This window comes from Pelobates fuscus, chromosome 4 (genome assembly GCF_036172605.1).
Source record: "Pelobates fuscus isolate aPelFus1 chromosome 4, aPelFus1.pri, whole genome shotgun sequence".
In the NCBI taxonomy this organism is placed as follows: Eukaryota; Metazoa; Chordata; class Amphibia; order Anura; family Pelobatidae; genus Pelobates; species Pelobates fuscus.
In genome coordinates, this window is record NC_086320.1 from 254,461,829 (window position 1) to 254,479,792 (window position 17,964).

The window sequence follows — 17,964 nt, forward strand, 5'->3', positions numbered from 1 at the left end:
TTAATATGGAGTAGTGACCTTTGGATTTAGCAGAGATTAGGTCATTAGTCACTTTGATAAGAGCGGTCTCAGTAGAGTGGAGAGGGCGGAAGCCAGACTGAAGAGGGTCAAGGAGAGAGTTGGAATTAAGGAAGTGAGACACACGGGTAAAGACAAGTCTTTCCAAAAGCTTTGATGAGTAAGGGAGCAGGGATATGGGACGATAGTTCGAGGGGGAGGACGGGTCAAGAGATGTTTTTTTCAGGATAGGTATTACAGTGGCATGTTTAAGGTCAGCAGGAACAGTGCCAGAAGAGAGAGAGCAGTTAAAGATGTGTGTTAGGATAGGCACAAGACAAGGGGAGAGAGATCTGATGAGGTGAGATGGGACAGGATCAAGTGGGCAAGTGGTGGGGCGAGAGGAATGGAGAAGTGCAGCCACCTCTTGTTCAGTAGCTGGGGAGAAAGTCTGAAGGGTAGGGAAAGCATGATTTATGTGTGGTTGAGAAAGAGAACGGCAAGGAGGGGAGAATTGTTTCCTTAGCTGTTCAATCTTGTCAGTAAAGTAATATGCAAAGCTATCAGCTGTAAGGTTAGTTTGGGGGGTGGCCACAGCAGGGCGGAGAAGGGAATTGAAAGTGTCAAAGAGACGTCTGGGATTGCGGGAACATGAACTAATGAGAGAGGAAAAGTAGGACTGTTTGGCGAGGGCAAGGGCTGCGTTGTACGAAAGCAACATGAATCTATAATGAAGATAGTCTGCCTGGGTGCGGGACTTCCTCCAGGAGCGTTCAGCACAGCGGGAGCAACTCTGCAGATAGCGTGTTGATTTATTATGCCAAGGTTGGGGTCGTGTTCTCCTCGTGGTGCATGTTTGGAGTGGGGCTGCAGTGTTCAAGGCAGATGTGAGGGTAGTGTTATATGTGGAGATGGCCAGTGAGGGACAGGAGAGGGAAGGGATGGATAGCAGTTGTGAATCAATGTCAGCCGACAGCTGCTGGAGGTCAATAGAGTTAAGGTTCCTCCTGAGCTGAGGGGGGTTAGGCTGAGGTTGTTGGGTGAGGGGGTAATTGAGAGCAAACGATAAGAGGTGGTGATCAGAGAGAGGAAATGGAGTATTGCAGATATTAGATAATGTACATGAATAGGAGAAAATAAGGTCGAGGGTATTGCCAGCTACATGAGTGGGAGAATTAGCCCACTGCAATAGTCCAAGGGAGGAAGTAATTGAAAGTAGTTTAGAGGCTGCTGGGGTTAAAGGTGGGTTAATGGGAATATTGAAGTCTCCAAGAATTAGGGATGGAATGTTGGAAGAGAGGAAGTAGGGTAGCCAGGCAGCAAAGTGGTCAAGGAAGAGGAGAGGGGAACCAGGGGGACGATAGATGACGGCAATGTTAGCAGAGAAGGATTTGAAAAGGCGAATTGAATGAATTTCGAATGATGGGAAAGAGAGGGAAGGGGGGGTGGGCAGGGTTTTAAAGGAGCAGTGGGGTGAGAGAAGAAAACCTACACCGCCACCTTTAATCTCCGCTTGTCTTGGATTGTGGGTAAAGTGAAGACCACCAAAGGACAGTGAGGCAGGGGTAGCAGTATCCGAGGGAGAGAGCCATGTTTCTGTTAGTGCAAGTAGGTTTAGGGAGTGTGAGATAAATAGGTCATGGATGGAAGTAGATTTAAAGGTGCTGCACACAGAGCGTGCATTCCAGAGGGCAGCTTTAAAAGAGGAATTATAGTGAGAATTACATGGAATGGGTATTAGGTTGTAGTGGTTTCTGGTGTTTGAACCAGGTGGCTGAGTAGTGGAGGGACCAGGGTTTGGAGAGACATCACCTGCTGCTAGGAGTAGTAGGATGGAAAGGAAGAGAAGGTGCGAGTAAGTTTTAAATGTTGGGGATGAGAGCTTGTATTTAAGGGATTTAGGAGGGGTGTGTGGAGAAAGGCTGGATAAATATGAGTAAAGTGCATGTGATGAATACAGAGATGAGGGGAGCAGGGAGGGAGCAATGAAGATGGTGTTAGCAGGAACAGGTAAGTGAAATGATAGAGAGATTTTAATGATGAGGGAAGTGAGAGAGAAAGTGAAAAATAGAAGTGAGAACATTAGTAGTAGAGTAGGTGCTGTGTTTTTAAGAGCTGTGGTTAGGAGGGTTCTTTTGAATTTCCCCATGCTTGTAAAATGACACAGAGCACTGTGATTGGATGGATTTCAAGCCATCCAATCACAGTGCTCTGTGTCATTTTACACAGCGTGGGAAAGCTCTTTGGAATTTCCCCATGCTGTGTAAAATGACAGAGAGCACTCTGATTGGCTTAAACCAGCCAATCAGAGTGTTCTTAGCCTAATTGCAGGGCGTGGCAAGGCTTTATAAGCCTTCCCCCGCCCTGCAGAGCTCAGTCTGCGCGGAGCCCTCCATGGGTGAAGATGGATTATTATTTTTTTGCGCTCGTTTTTTTTTTTTTTTTTTTTTATTGCGTCGGTTATTATGGATTTTTACTTGGCCTTTTTAAGGCTGAAGAAAGAAGATTTTAGAAGAAAGAAAACATCGAATGGTAAGTTGTTTTTATCTCTCCTTTTTTTTTTTTAACAGTGTTTTAGTTAAAGGTCCCCCCCTCATTATTTTTAGGGTGAGGGGGGTAGGTAGGGAGATATTATTTTTTGTGTGGGGGGGGTGACTAGGGTCCCCCCCCTTTGTATTTAGGGCCCCCACCCACCGCTCAGGGGTGGGGGCCTGGGGGGGACAGTAGGTCCCCCCTATTGTTATTTTTAGGGCCCCCACCCACCGCTCAGGGGTGGGGGCCGGGGGGGACAGTAGGTCCCCCCCTTATTTTTAATTTTAGGGCCCCCACCCGCCGCACAGGGGTGGGGGCCGGGGGGGACAGTAGGTCCCCCCCCTTATTGACAATTTTAGGGCCCCCACCCGCCGCACAGGGGTGGGGGCCGGGGGGGACAGTAGGTCCCCCCCTTATTTTTAATTTTAGGGCCCCCACCCGCCGCACAGGGGTGGGGGCCGAGGGGGGCAGTAGGTCCCCCCTTATTGATAATTTTAGGGCCCCCACCCGCCTATTAAGGGATAATATTCAGGATTTCATTGGGAAGAACTGTGTTATTAGCAATAATCAGCATGGTTTTATGAAACATAGGTCATGTCAAACTAACCTTATTGCATTCTACAAAGAAGTAAGTAGAAGTATAGATCAGGGTGTTGCAGTGGATGTGATCTACTTGGATTTTGCCAAGGCATTGATACGGTTCCTCACAATAGGTTAGTCTTCAAACTAAAAGAAATTGGTCTAGATGAATATTCTTGTTCTTGGGTAGAACATTGGCTTAAGGATAGAGTACAGCGAGTTGTCATAAATGGTAAATTTTCAAGCTGGACAAAAGTGGTAAGTGGTGTCCCTCAGGGTTCTGTTTTGGGACCGCTTCTATTTAACATATTTATAAATGATCTTGAAATGGGCATTGAAAGCCATGTATCAGTGTTTGCAGATGACACAAAACTTTGTAAAGTAATAAAATGTGAGCAGGATATTGCCTTGCTGCAGAGGGATTTGGATAGATTGGGGGACTGGGCACTAAAATGGCAGATGAAATTTAACGTAGAAAAATGCAAAGTTATGCACTTCGGGGTTAAGAATGCACAAGCAATTTACACCCTAAATGGTAGTAAACTAGGGATAACCACACACAAGAAGGATTTGGGAATTGTTATAGACAACAAATTAGGTAGCAATATGCAATGTCAATCTGCCGTTGCTAAGGCCAGTAAGGTTTTGTCATGTATAAATAGGGGCATAAATTTTCGAGATGAAAATATAATTTTGCCTCTTTATAAATCGCTGGTAAGTCCACACCTTGAATATGCTGTGCAATTTTGGGCACCTGTTCTAAAGAAAGATATCATGGCACTAGAGAAAGTGCAGAGACGAGCTACAAAATTGATAAAAGGAATGGAGCATTTTAGTTATAAAGAAAGGTTAAAGAATTTAAATCTCTTCAGTTTGGAAAAACAGCGCCTGAGAGGGGATATGATAACATTATACAAATATATTCGGGGGCCAGTACAAACCATTAAATCTATTCATAAATAAGTAAATCTATTCATAAACAGGGCTATACATAGGACACGAGGTCACACATTTAGGCTTGAAGAAAGTAGATTTCATCTATGGCAAAGAAAAGGGTTTTTTTTTACAGTAAAAGCAATAAGGCTATGGAATGCATTGCCTGAAGAGGTGGTTTTGTCAGAGTCTATACAGATGTTTAAACTGCAATTGGATAAATACTTGCAAAAACATAACATCCAGGGATATAATTTCTAATTAGTGGGGTAATAACTGCTTGATCCAAGGAGACATCTGACTGCTATTTTGGGGTCAAGAAGGAATTTTTTCCTAGTTTGTTGCAAAATTGGAAGCGCTTCAGACTGGGTTTTTTCCTTCTTTTGGATCAACAGCAAAAGCATATGTGAGGAAGGCTGAACTTGATGGACGCAAGTCTCTTTTCAGCTATGTAACTATGTAACTATGTAACTAGGTTATTTTTCAGGAAGTGTTTAGGAAGGGTTTGCAAGTCACATGCAAGGAGGTGTGACTAGGGCTGTATAAACAAGTGATTTAACTTCTAAATAGCAGAGAATTAAACGAACGGTGAGACAGCAGGAACATGATCTATATCTTAATGAAGCAGTTTTAGTGTAAAGTTGTTTTGATGCCTATAGTGTCCCTTTAAGAAAGTCCATTTGTTTTTCTTATCATGGTTAATAGTAAGTCCTTAAAAAGCCTTACGACATATTATAAAAGTATATTCTGCCTGGGAATAGAAAGTATTATGACCATAACACCATGGGAGGGTTGGCAACAGTGGCAGGAAATAAAAAAAATATATACAAGCTTGTTTCATAGAGAGAAGGCACCATGAGTGTTAAAATGTTGCTATTTGAGTTGGCCGCAACAAAGAAATACACACTTAAAGCGGCACTGTCATGCCGAACTTACCTTTCCTCAATCTCTTCCTCTTCTCCCCCTCTCTCGGGATCTGTTATTCTTTTCTTCCATTCTTCTTTAGTTTTCTTTAAAATCATAAGACAAAGTAGGGACTCTGTCTTATGGAGGATTCCTCCGCTTGACCAGCTCTGACCAGCGGAGGAGCAAAGTGTGCTTCATTTCCGCTGGTCAGAGCAATTTTCCCATTATCCCTAGCTTTCCTCCCTGTTCCCACAATGCTTCCTGTCAGTATTGCCGAAAGTCCTGTCACTTAGACAGAACGCCGGCAAAACTGCCGAATTGCATCCTAACAGAATGAGCACTGTTTCTCCATTGGTGTTAGGATGCAATTCGGTACTTTGTTCGGATCGGAATTTCATTCAAATGAATGAAACTCCGATCCTATTCATTGCTGTGGCTGCATCTTGCAGCCGCTTAGTAGATAACTCCCTAATTCCCACGGTATCAGGGAGCTATCTACTAAAAGGCTGAAAGACCTAAATTGGTCTTTCAGCCAAATTTACTAACACCAAGTAAAAATGACTTGGTATTAGTAAATAATATGCCCCTACTCGCTATACCGCGAGTAGGGGCATGTCTAGTAAGCAGTGAGCAGCCTGTGGCTGCTCACTGTAGAAAAAAAAATAAAAAAAAATATTGCCCCCCACCCCTAAATGACGGGTGGGGGCCGTAAAGTAAAATAAGGGAGGGAGACCTATTGTCCCCCCCCCCGGCCCCCACCCCTGAGCGGTGGGTGGGGGCCATAAAGATAATGAGGGGGGGGACCTACTGTCCTCCCCCCCGGCCCCCACCCCTGGGCGGCGGGTGGGGGCCATAATAGTAGTGGGGGGGGACCTACTGTCCTCCCCCCCGGCCCCCACCCCTGGCCGGCGGGTGGGGGCCATAATAGTAATAAAGGGGGGGGACCTATTGTCCTCCCCCCCGGCCCCCACCCCTGGGCGGCGGGTGGGGGCCATAATGGTAATAAGAGGGGGGGGGACCTACTGTCCTCCCCCCCCCAGCCCCCACCCCTGGGCGGCGGGTGGGGGCCATAATAGTAGTAGAGGGGGGGGGACCTACTGTCCTCCCCCCCGGCCCCCACCCCTGGCCGGCGGGTGGGGGCCATAATAGTAATAGGGGGGGGGGGCCTACTGTCCTCCCCCCCAGGCCCCCACCCCTGGGCGGCGGGTGGGGGCCATAATAGTAGTAGGGGGGGGGACCTACTGTCCTCCCCCCCGGCCCCCACCCCTGGCCGGCGGGTGGGGGCCATAATAGTAATAAAGGGGGGGGGGACCTACTGTCCTCCCCCCGGCCCCCACCCTTGGGCGGCGGGTGGGGGCCATAATGGTAATAAGAGGGGGGGGGACCTACTGTCCTCCCCCCCCGGCCCCCACCCCTGGGCGGCGGGTGGGGGCCATCATAGTAATAAGAGGGGGGGGACCTACTGTCCTCCCCCCCCGGCCCCCACCCCTGGGCGGCGGGTGGGGGCCATCATAGTAATAAGGGGGGGGGGAGACCTACTGCCCCCCCCCCCGGGCGGCGGGTGGGGGCACTAAGTAAATTCCCCCCCCCCCATCAAGGTGACTAGGGGTGCCCAAGCCCCTAGTCACCCACCCCCCACCCAAATAAAAAATGCCCCTACCTACCCCCCTCACCCTAAAAATGACACAGAGCACTGTGATTGGATGGATTTCAAGCCATCCAATCACAGTGCTCTGTGTCATTTTACAAGCGTGGGAAAATTCCAAAGAACTTTCCCACGCTTGTAAAATGACAAAGAGCACTCTGATTGGCTTAAACCCACCAATCAGAGTGTTCTTAGGCTAATTGCAGGGCGGGGCAAGGCTTTATAAGCCTTGCCCCGCCCTGCGGAGCTCAGTCTGCGCGGAGCCCTCCATGGGTGAAGATGGATTATTTTTTTGTGCGCTCGGGTTTTTTCTTTTTCGTCGGGTTTTTTTTTTGCGCTCGGGTTTTTTATTTTATTTTTAGTTCGACGGCTATGATGGTTTGTTATTTGGCCTTTTTTGGGGCTGAAAAATGAAGATTTTAGAAAAAAGAAGACGTCGAATGGTAAGTTTAATTTTACTTTACAGGTTAGCAATTTTATTCCCCCCTCACTATTTTTTAGGGTGAGGGGGGTAGGTAGGGGCATTTTTTATTTGGGTGGGGGGTGGGTGACTAGGGGCTTGGGCACCCCTAGTCACCTTGATGGGGGTGGGGGGGAATTTACTTAGTGCCCCCACCCGCCGCCCAGGGGTGGGGGCGGGGGGAGGACAGTAGGTCCCCCCCCATTATCGTTATGGCCCCCACCCGCCGCCCAGGGGTGGGGGCCGGGGGGGGGAGGAGAGTAGATCCCCCCCCCTTATTACTAGTATGGCCCCCACCCGCCGCCCAGGGGTGGGGGCCGGGGCGGAGGACAGTAGGTCCCCCCCCCCTTTTTTCCATTAGGGCCCCCACCCGCCACCCAGGGGTGGGGGCCGGGGGCTGGAGGACAGTAGGTCCCCCCCCCCCTTATTACTATTATGGCCCCCACCCGCCGCCCAGGGGTGGGGGCCGGGGGGGGGGAGGACAGTAGGTCCCCCCCCCCCCTATTACTATTATGGCCCCCACCCGCCGCCCAGGGGTGGGGGCCGGGGGGTGGAGGACAGTAGGTCCCCCCCCCCTTATTACTATTATGGCCCCCACCCGCCGCCCAGGGGTGGGGGCCTGAGGGGAGGACAGTAGGTCCCCCCTCATTCCCATTATGGCCCCCACCCGCCGTCCAGGGGTGGGGGCCGGCGGGGGAGGACAGTAGGTCCCCCGTCCCCCCCTTATTACCCTTTTTTTTTTTTTTTTTTTTTACAGTGGGCAGCCACAGGCTGCTCACTGTTTAGTGGACATGCCCCTACTCGCGATATAGCGAGTAGGGACATTGGGGAGATTTTAATCTCCCTTGTGCTATTATGGGGGTCATATTGACCCCCATAGAGTGAGGAGGGGACCTGGGGGGCTTATGAAGTGGTGGGGAGCACTGCTCCCTGCCGCTTCTGTCTTTACATATTGCAAGGAGGGAGCTGCACGCCGGTAGCTCCCTCCTTGTAATAAACCGAACAAACAAACGAACACTGATACACAGTGTTAGTTTGTTTGTCTGATTTTTTCTATTCATTCATTCGTCTGTCTGATGAATGAATGAATAGGTGAAATTCCCGTTCGCATGTCCAGGTGTTTCACTGGGCATGTGCGGGAATCTCACAGTCTGTCTAGTGTGGGTAGATGACGTGTCCCACAGGGACTTCACCTACCCACACAAAGATGGCGGCGCCCTGAATATAGATCGGGGCAGAAAATAAAGAATAAAAAATAGGTAATGTGGGGGGCTTAGGGGCATTTGGGGATGACTAGGGGGTCGATTGGATGTAGTTGAGGCGGGAGGGGGGTTAAAAAAAAATGGAATTCGGCATGACAGTGCCGCTTTAAAGGAATACTATTGCGTTAGGGATATAAATGTGTATTCCTAACCTTATAATGCCCTGTTAAATTTTAAGATTCCAGGCCCCAACTGTAGGGAATAAAAAAGGTAGATTACTTACCTTTTCTCCCTCACAGAGCCGATTTTCGTGCTGACATCCCACCTCCTTGGCTGAGATCACTGAGATCGATGATCTCAGCTAATCCAATGCTTTCCCAAAGGCTAGTGCATGTGTGCTGCAAAATGAAGTGCTGCGCCATTCAGCAGGGTTTTACTCTGCTATTTCTGCAATGAAACTATTGCCATTCTGCAGGACAGCAAAATTTTCAGCTACAGGGTTAAAACAGTAATTTTATTTTCCCTTCACTATGTTTGTGTTTGTCATGATCTTTATTTTTATTATTTGTTGTAGGCAAAGCATAGGATTTATTTCCGGAAAATGTAATTATTTAAAGGGAGACTCAAGGCACCAAAACAGCTTAATTTAAATGTAGTTATGGTGCTAGAAGACCGCTATAGGCACTCTTACCTCAATATGTCCACTCCACCTCTGGTGGCCCTCTGTGCACCCTGTATCTAAAGCCATAAGTCAGATGCCGCCGGGCTGAGGCATGCTGATTGTCTGAGAACAATCAGCTAACGCTTATAGCCAATCAGTGACTCCCCATCACATAACTAGCTTAGAAAAGATACATTTCTCTCCAAGCAACTTTAGTGAATGGGGAGTCACTACTTGGCTGAGAGCATCAGCCCGACCGCGCTTCCTGTATCTGAAAAGTCAGAAGCCGGATGCCACCAGAGGAGGTTGTGGACATCTCCGCTGGAGGCAACATAAGGGTTAAACCATTCGAGGATGGTTTAACCCCTTAACCCCTTAAGGACCAAACTTCTGGAATAAAAGGGAATCATGACATGTCAGACATGTCATGTGTCCTTAAGCGGTTAAGGTAAGAGTGCCTTTAGGGTCCTCCTGGCACCATAACAACTACATTTAGATTAAGGTGTTATGGTGCCTAAAGTGTCCCTTTAACTAGAACTCGAAAACATTTTTACTAGTGTTATGTACTACTTACCAAGAGGTTTTCAGGTTTAACATCCCTGTGCACAATCTGCTTGCTGTGAATGTATACTAGAGCCTCGCATAAATTAGCCATCATCCAGGCAGCATCATGTTCTTTGAACTTAATGCTTTCATTGATTGCATCAAACAAGTCGCCTCCCTTGACATACTCCAGTATCAAGTAAGTTTCAGTGTCTGTCTCATAGTCATCTAAGAGTCTGACTATGTTGGGATGTGAAAGGCATTTCATTATGCTAACTTCATTTCCAATAATTTCTTCTTTCCCTTTTAGCTTGGACTTGTCAATAATCTTCATGGCATATTCCATACATTCCTTACGAGGTCGACATTCCTTCACCACTGCAAAATTCCCAAATCCAATAATTCTTCCAATGTCATAATAACTTTCTATATCTATCTTGTCTTGTATGCAGCATTTTCTCTTTAAATGAAAAGTATCAATTTTCCCCTCATTTGCCAGTGAACTATTTGTAGTTGTTTGTACTGCTGAATCAGTTGATTTCATTACTTCTTGTTTATCAGTGATATCATGTTCAATTACGTTGATAGATTGATCTAAAGACAAAGTTGTTTTATTTTGATCATCCAGAAAGTCTTCGATAAGCTGTCCAGTTTTATTGCCAGTCGAGTAACTTAATTTATAATCATTACATTTTCTTATACCTCTAGAATATTGGCTTTTTATGTGTTCTTTCCCTTGAATATTTTCACACTCGTTTCTCATTTCCGATCTCTGCCAGCCTGGGTTCTGATGCACTGCTGGAATCTCTTCAGTTTGAAATTTTTCATTACTGCTCACCCTGCCAAAATCTTCCTCCTTAATTTGGCAACCTTTACATTTTGGTGATGCCAAACTGTTTATTGGTGGTAAATGTCTATAACGAGCTAATTGTTCTTCTTTTCTTGAACAACACCTCTGAAATTCAACAATATCTATATTATTTTTATCTAAAGAAAGTATACTTTTATTTGGATCATCTAGAAAGTCCTCTATGAGTGGACTAGTTATTTTGGCTGTTGAGAAGCTTGCTAACTTGTGATCTTTAAATGGTTTCCTATGTGTGGAACATGGATCCTTTCCTTGTGTATTTTCTCTTTTATGTTGGCAGTCGTTACATTTTGAGGATGCCAAACTGTTCATCTGGGGTATTTGCCTACAATGTTCTCCTTTTTCTTTGTTTTTCTTTGTTTGAAACTCAACCATATCAGAAGTTTCAGTTTTATAATTTTCAAATTCACTCTGAGGTTTCTGCTTATGTTTATGTTTTCTATCATGTTCACAAGCAATACAATTTCTGCTTGTTGTTGATAATTTACTATATAAATGCTTTTTTGTATGATAATGTTCAACTTTCTTTGTTTTCTCACATGGTTTCTCGTGATCATTCTCCCTTTGTTCTTCTTCACATTTTTTGGACTTCTTTTTTTCATTTTTCTTGCTTTTAGTTTGAGCATTCATAACATTTTTGGCTACCCATCCATAGAGCATCAAGTCGCCCTTTTTGTCAACAACGCCTTTATCTTTGTAGCCAGTATCTACATGTAAACCCTTATTACCAAGTTTACACAGTTTTTCATAATCATCTTTTGTCAGTCCAAATGATCTATCAGGATAAAGTTCATCAAGAACCATTTCAATGTCCTTCAATGTCAAATGCTCTTTCCCCAGTGCTATGAAAGCATCATCTCCACTGAAAAAATCTAACACACTTTTTATTTCCTTGCCTTTGAGGTTAAAAAGTTTCCTTATACGATCATTTTTCCACCTAGGAAAACCAAGTGCCTCTGATATATCTGCAAGAAGCTGCTCAAATGTTTGAACAGATCTCCTGTTAAGGAGTAAGGTTATTTTCCTTATGGGGTTGCTTCCTGGTTTAACAACAGTCACAAGTCTTGGTTTTATGGGACTGTTCTCAGAATGTATTGTGTGAAAACAGTTTCTAGTGTGAAAATATGGTGATGTGTAGCTGTTTAGTCCCATGAATGGCTTGTCAGAAACTTTGGGTTGATAGGTTGGTTTCCTGTCTGTTGATCTTGAGGTAATGTTGGAATGTGGATGGCCATAAAGTGACTGTTGGCCTAAATAAAAATAAAAAATCAGCATTATGATTTTAAGAAAATCAGGGGATTGAACAGTACAATTATGTCTTAAAGGAACACTATAGCGTTAGGAATACAAATATTACCAAGCATTGCCAAGGTTAAAATAAGTTTTTTACTTACCTTATCTCCTTTGCAGTGCTGGTCTCTGGAATGTTGCTCCACCTCTTTGGCTGAGCTCATCGAGATCTCATAGGCAAGCATTGGGAGGCTAGTGCGCATGTGCATCAAAATGCCACGCTGCACCAATCAGATGGTCCTTACTTTGATATTTCATAAGAAACACCTCTAGTGACTGCCTGATTGACAATCACTAAAGACGACATTGCTGTTCTTGCAAAATGGCAATCTTTTCAGTTGCATGGTTAAAACTGGGGCATAAGGCACTTAGACCACTTCATTGAGATGAAGAGGTCTGGATGCCTGCAGTGTTCCTTTAAATACAACAGAACAGCCGGTATTTTTTTTTTTTTTTTTTTATAAAGTATCACTTTCTCAAAATTTACATGTGGATACTATTACATTAACTATATGATATTTTTAAATTTAGGAAGATTTGAAATCAGAACATTACCACAGTATGTATCAATCAACTGGAATACACCATATGTATAAACTATGTATTTAACTGTAATATTTGTTTGCATAACATAACTGCCATAACAATATTTTGCCTTTTTCACATCATTTAATGAATGCATTGAAGAATGATTTCTATGAAAACTTAAAGTAGCACTGTCGTTTTTTTATGAAAGTATAAGCTTTAAGAACAATTCATAAAGAGTTTTCATTGAAAGTCTAAAGTTATGCACAAGCATGTTTTTTTGCAAAATACAGCAAAAGGTAGTGCTTTGAACTGTTTGCTCTTGCCATATCTTGCCATTTCCCCAGGGCCAGATTAACAGCCCAGTGGGCCTGGTGCTGACAATTATGATGGGCCTAATTACAGAATTTTATCGACCAAAAACACTAAAACACTGCCAAGTGTTGTGTATCTGATGGAGATGGTGCTGGCGGGAAAGAAAACAGCAGCTATAAGAAAACACATACCCTATGCTAATCTCTCTCTAATTTATGTTTTCATCTTTTAAGTAAATCCATAACAGCAGTGTCCAGTCAAGCAGGAAGTCAATGGACATGGTAAAAGGGTGTGCCACTTACACAAATCACATAACTTGCCAAAAGGGACGAACATGCCCAAAAAGAGGACATGTCTGCCCAAAGAATTAGAAGGCCAGACTGGCATGAATGCATGTCAGGCTGCCTGCCAATCATGCAGCTGGCCAACTAAGGGCATACTATGCAGACGGCACCCTGAGCTTGGCATAAATGCGTCTAACGATGCGCTCACTCAATGCTTTCTAAGGACTGTCCCCCAGCACTCGCTGGTCCACTTGTCTCCTTACCTTCTTACTAGCAGGCAGAAGCTCCTGGTATATAGTCTGGGACAGAGAAAAACTGTATGTAGTGAGTGTAGAAGAAAGGGAATATGCCACAGTGTTAGAAAGACCAAAGTCAGCATTACCTTAACTAATTTCATTGTCAGCCAGTCCACACAAGTTTTGTTTCCATACATCCCTCTTAAGTTTCCAAACTTAAGCAAGAGTATGTGAAAAGTATTTAGGGTTGCCATCTTTCTTGGAAAAACATACCGGCCTTACTAATTTGCATAATTAATTATGTTTGGGTGACATCACATGATGTAAATCACAAGGAGTGACATAAGAGAAAATGCTGTAAAATAACCAAAAAAATTACTTGGTTTGATTCTGCTGTATAGAATGATTGCTCCCAGTGTCTCAAGTCTCCCAGTGCCCCCATGTCTCCCAGTGCCCTCATGCCTCAGTGTCCCCATGTGTCGATTACACCAGATCTGTGTCCCTATGTATCAGTGCCCCATGTCTCCAAGTGTCCCCTAGTCTCCCAGTGACCCTATGTATCACAGTGTCTTAATGCCCCATGTCTCCCTGTGTCCCCCAGTATTCCCATGTGTCTATGTCCCCATGTCTCCCAGGGTCCCCATGTCACTAGGACACTAGGAACATGGAGAGACCTGGGGACACGGAGACACCAGGGATACTGGCAGACTAGGGGACACTGGCTGGGACACATGGGGACACTGGAAAAATAGGGGACACTTGAAGACATGGGGACACAGACACTAGAGACACTGGCTGGGGGGCATGGGGACATTGAGACATGTGGGGCACTGGGTGACATGGTGACACAGACACCATGGCCACAGACACTAGGGACACTGGCTGGGAAACATGGGACATTGAGACACTTGGGGCACTGGGAGACATGGGGGCACTGAGACACTGGGAGACTAGGGGGCACTGGGAGACAAGGGGGACCTGGGAGACATAGGGAGACTGAGACACCAGGGACATTGGCTGGGAGACATGAGGACACTGGGAGACATAGGGACACTGTGTCCCCATGTGTCTCTGTGTCCCCAAGTGTCTGTGTCATAATGTCTCCCAATGTCCCTTAGTGTCTCACTGTCCCCAAGTGTCTGTCATAATGTCTTCTAATGTCCCTTAGTGTCTCAGTGCCCCCATGTCTCCTTGCAGCCTTTCCCTCCCCCCATCCCTCACTTCCCTGAGCTGTAGGCTGTCTCTGCAGGGTGGGAGTTGCTGTCTGGACTCTCTGTAGCTGCTCCCCTGTGGATCAGTGAGTAGAGATAGGCAGGGAGGGATATGCTGGAACGTCCTATCCCTGCCACTCTCCATACAAAGAGACCCCTACTGGCCAGTGCTGGTATTGCATCATAATCTCTATTTATACTGAAAAAAATGCCAGCATTTGTATCGCCAGTATGACTGCAATATTGATATTGCAGCCTCAAATACTGGTTGTGCCAATAAAATAAAAGCCAGATGAAAATAGTAGTGTAAGAGTAGTGGAAAAGAGTAGCATGTAAAAAAAAAATATATATATATATTTTTTTTTTACATTTTTTTTTTTTAAATCAATAGGCCTATTCCATGGGCCTGGGCCTGGGCCTGGAGCTGCAGCTCCATCAGCCCCTATGTTAATCCGGCCCTGCATTTTGATATTTATATTCTTTATTGAGAAATGTCTTTCTCTTTTTTTCTTTTTTCTCACAATACAATAAATAGACATAACACAATGTTTAAAATTTGCCTAACAGAGAATCTATCAGTTCATTAGTATTTCTTATCGGAATTAACATAATATCTCTAAATCCAGCTTCTTCCCTCATATCGAACCATTTTTTATCTGTAGACTCGTTTCAGACATATACCATAAGACATAAACAGACATTAAACACTTATGGTCATATTAAAAAAAAATAATAATAATAATAATAAAAAATTGCTGGAGCTCTGAAGGGGTTGATCATATAACATTGAAGAAATATCATTTAGTCATTACTACAATATTCTAACTTAGAGAGCCATAAGTTGTAACTATCCTGTTGTCCTCTATTTAAACCACGTTCTATTTTTAATTGGAATTTCACTTGTTCCTTAACTACCGGCCATGTTGGTACTAAAGTTAGTTTCCAGTACCTAGCGATAGTCATTTTTGTGGCCATCAGTATATGAACTATCAAGGGGAGTGCTTTATTGGCTGCTTGCCGAATGTCTAGTTGTAATAGACATATCTGTGGTGAAAAGGTTAGGTCGATCAGAGTTAAAGCTTTTATCTTAAGTAAAATCATTTTCCAAAACAGTTGAATAGGCCCACAGTCCCACCATACATGTAAATAATTCCCACATTCTAAATTGCATCTCCAGCATTTAGAGTTGTAGGAATTAGAAATTTTACTAATTCTACTGGGTACCATATACCATCTATTTACAATTTTAAACTGACACTCTGCTAAATTAAGGCAAGGTATATTTTTAAAAAACTAAATTTAAGGCATCTCTCCATTGTTTGTAGCTAATCTGGATGTCTAGGTCCCTCTGCCATGTTTTAATTATAGCTTCCAGAGGTTTGTCTGGGTCCCTCGATAAGATACCCATAGCTAACAGTTTATTTGGTGAATCTTTCCCAAGTATATTTTCTAACCAGATTATTTGATTGGATCTTTCTCTAACAACATGCTGCTGGCAAAAACCTTTTAACCTTAGATAATTAAAAACCTCCTTATTCTCAATATTGTATCTCTGTTTTAAGGCTTGAAAATCCATCCAAGATTTTTTATCTAATAAATCTTGTATTCTATATACCACCTTTATCATCCATCTTTGCCAATTAACATTGGACATATAATATGATAAATTCACCAGTGGTAAGGAGGGAATTAACTTATTGTGTAGACCTAATAGGTGTCTAATTTTCTCCCAATCTTTTAAAGTGCCATTCAAAACAGCACTGTGTGAGATAAATCTTACTGTATTCAAGCCAGAAGCTGTAACTCTGCATGCTGTTAGACTCAGAAAAACAAACAGTCTGCTGACATTATTATTATTATTATTTTATTATTTATATAGCGCCAATAAATTCTGCAGCGCTGTACAATTTGTGGACTAACAGACACATAATTGAGATCAGACCACTGGACATATAGGAACAGAGGGGGTTGAGGGCCCTGCTCGATGAGCTTACATGCTAGAGGGAGTGGGGTATAGTGACACAAAGGGTTAAAGTAGGGGAATTAAATAGTTTGTTAGAGAAGGGTTTATTGAGTGCTTGGTAGGTCATTTTTGACAGTTGCAAGAAGGGAGTCATGGGGTGGGGGATGAGAAACCTGCTGACAGTTTAATTGATACGCTTTAACGAAGAAGTGAGTTTTCAAAGATTTTTTGAAGGAGTGGAGGCAGGGTGAAAGTCTGATTGAGGAGGGAAGGGAGTTCCAAAGAATAGGTGCAGCCCTGGAGAAGTCTTGAAGGCGAGCATCGTAGTTGGGGATCCGGGCAGAGGATAGGCGTAGGTCTTGAGCTTGGTCTTGGGCTCGACGGGATATACTTTTGTATGAGGGAGGATAAGTATGTTGGAGCAGCATTATGTAGGGATTTGTAAGCAAGCGCCAGAATTTTTAATTGGGCCCTATTTCTAACTGGAAGCCAATCCAGGGTCCGACAGAGTGTGGAGGCGTGGGAAGAGCGACCGGAAAGGAAAATAATCCTCGCAGCTGCATTCCTTATAGATTGCAGCGGTGCAAGCTGGGAACATGTAAGACCGGTGAGAAGGGGATTGCAATAGTCAAGGCGAGAGAGAACAACAGCATAAACCAGTACCTTAGCTGCGTCCGGCGTTAGATATGGGCGGATGCGCGCTATGTTCTTGAGTTGAAAGCGACAGGATTTGGCTATCGATTGGACATGAGGAGTAAAAGAGAGGTCAGAATCAAAAAGAACCCCTAGGTAGCGACCCTGCGAGATAGAGGTAATAGTAGCGCAGTTGACTTGGATGGAGACAGACACGGTAGTAGCAGCACTTGAGGGAGGAAAAACTAGAAGTTCTGTTTTGAACAGGTTGAGTTTAAGGAAGTGAGCAGCCACCCAGTTGGAAACAGCAGAGAGACAGTCAGAAACATGAGTCAAGGTGGGCGGAGAGAGATCTGGGGAGGACAGGTAGATTTGCCTTTCATCTGCATATAAATGATATTGGAGCTGATATGTTTACCAAGGTAGGCAGTATAGATAGAGAACAGTAGGGGGCCGAGGACAGAACCTTGGAGGACGCCGACAGAGAGGGGTTGGAGAGAAGAGGCAGAGCCAGAGAAAGAAACACTGAAAGAGCACTGGGAGAGGTAGGAGGAGCACCAGGAGAGAGCAGTATCCCATAGACCAAAGTTACGGAGAATGTGAAGAAGCTGTTGATGATCAACAGTGTCAAATGCGGCAGAAAGATCAAGGAGGATTAGGCTAGAGTACTGGCCGCGAGATTTAGCAGCAATTAAATCGTTGGATACTTTGGTCACAGCAGTTTCGACAGAGTGACCAGCGCGGAATCCAGACTGAAGGGGGTCAAGCAGAGAGTGGGATTCAAGAAAGTCTGTCAATCTGGTGTACACAACTCTCTCGAGGATCTTGGAGGCAAATGGCAGTAGCGAGATAGGGCGGATGCTGAGTTGGGATCAAGGTTTGGATTTTTCCGAATCGGGGTTACGGTTGCATGTTTGAAGGGTGAGGGAAATGTGCAAGAGGAAAGGGAGAGATTGAAAATGTTAGCGAGAGGAAGAGCAAGAGAGGGAGACATCATCATAAGTGGTTGCCTGATCAAATCACAATGCTTCCCCATAGGATTGGCTGAGACTGACAAAGAGGCAGATCAGGGGCAGAGCCAGCACAATCCAAACTCAGCCCTGGACAATCAGCATCTCCTCGTAGAGATGAATTGAATCAATGAATCTCTATGAGGAAAGTTCAGTGTCTGCATGCAAACG

At 44.7% G+C, this 17,964-nt stretch overlaps 1 protein-coding gene across 1 annotated transcript in view; it reads right to left on the reverse strand.

The window, feature by feature from the left end:
• The window catches only part of DCLK3 (doublecortin like kinase 3), a 154,464-nt gene that overhangs the window by 120,062 nt on the left and 16,438 nt on the right, over window positions 1-17,964 (reverse strand). The window contains exon 2 of the mRNA XM_063452043.1: window positions 9,490-11,576. Coding sequence (XP_063308113.1) covers window positions 9,490-11,576 — 2,087 coding nt within the window. The remainder of the gene's footprint in view (window positions 1-9,489; window positions 11,577-17,964) is intronic.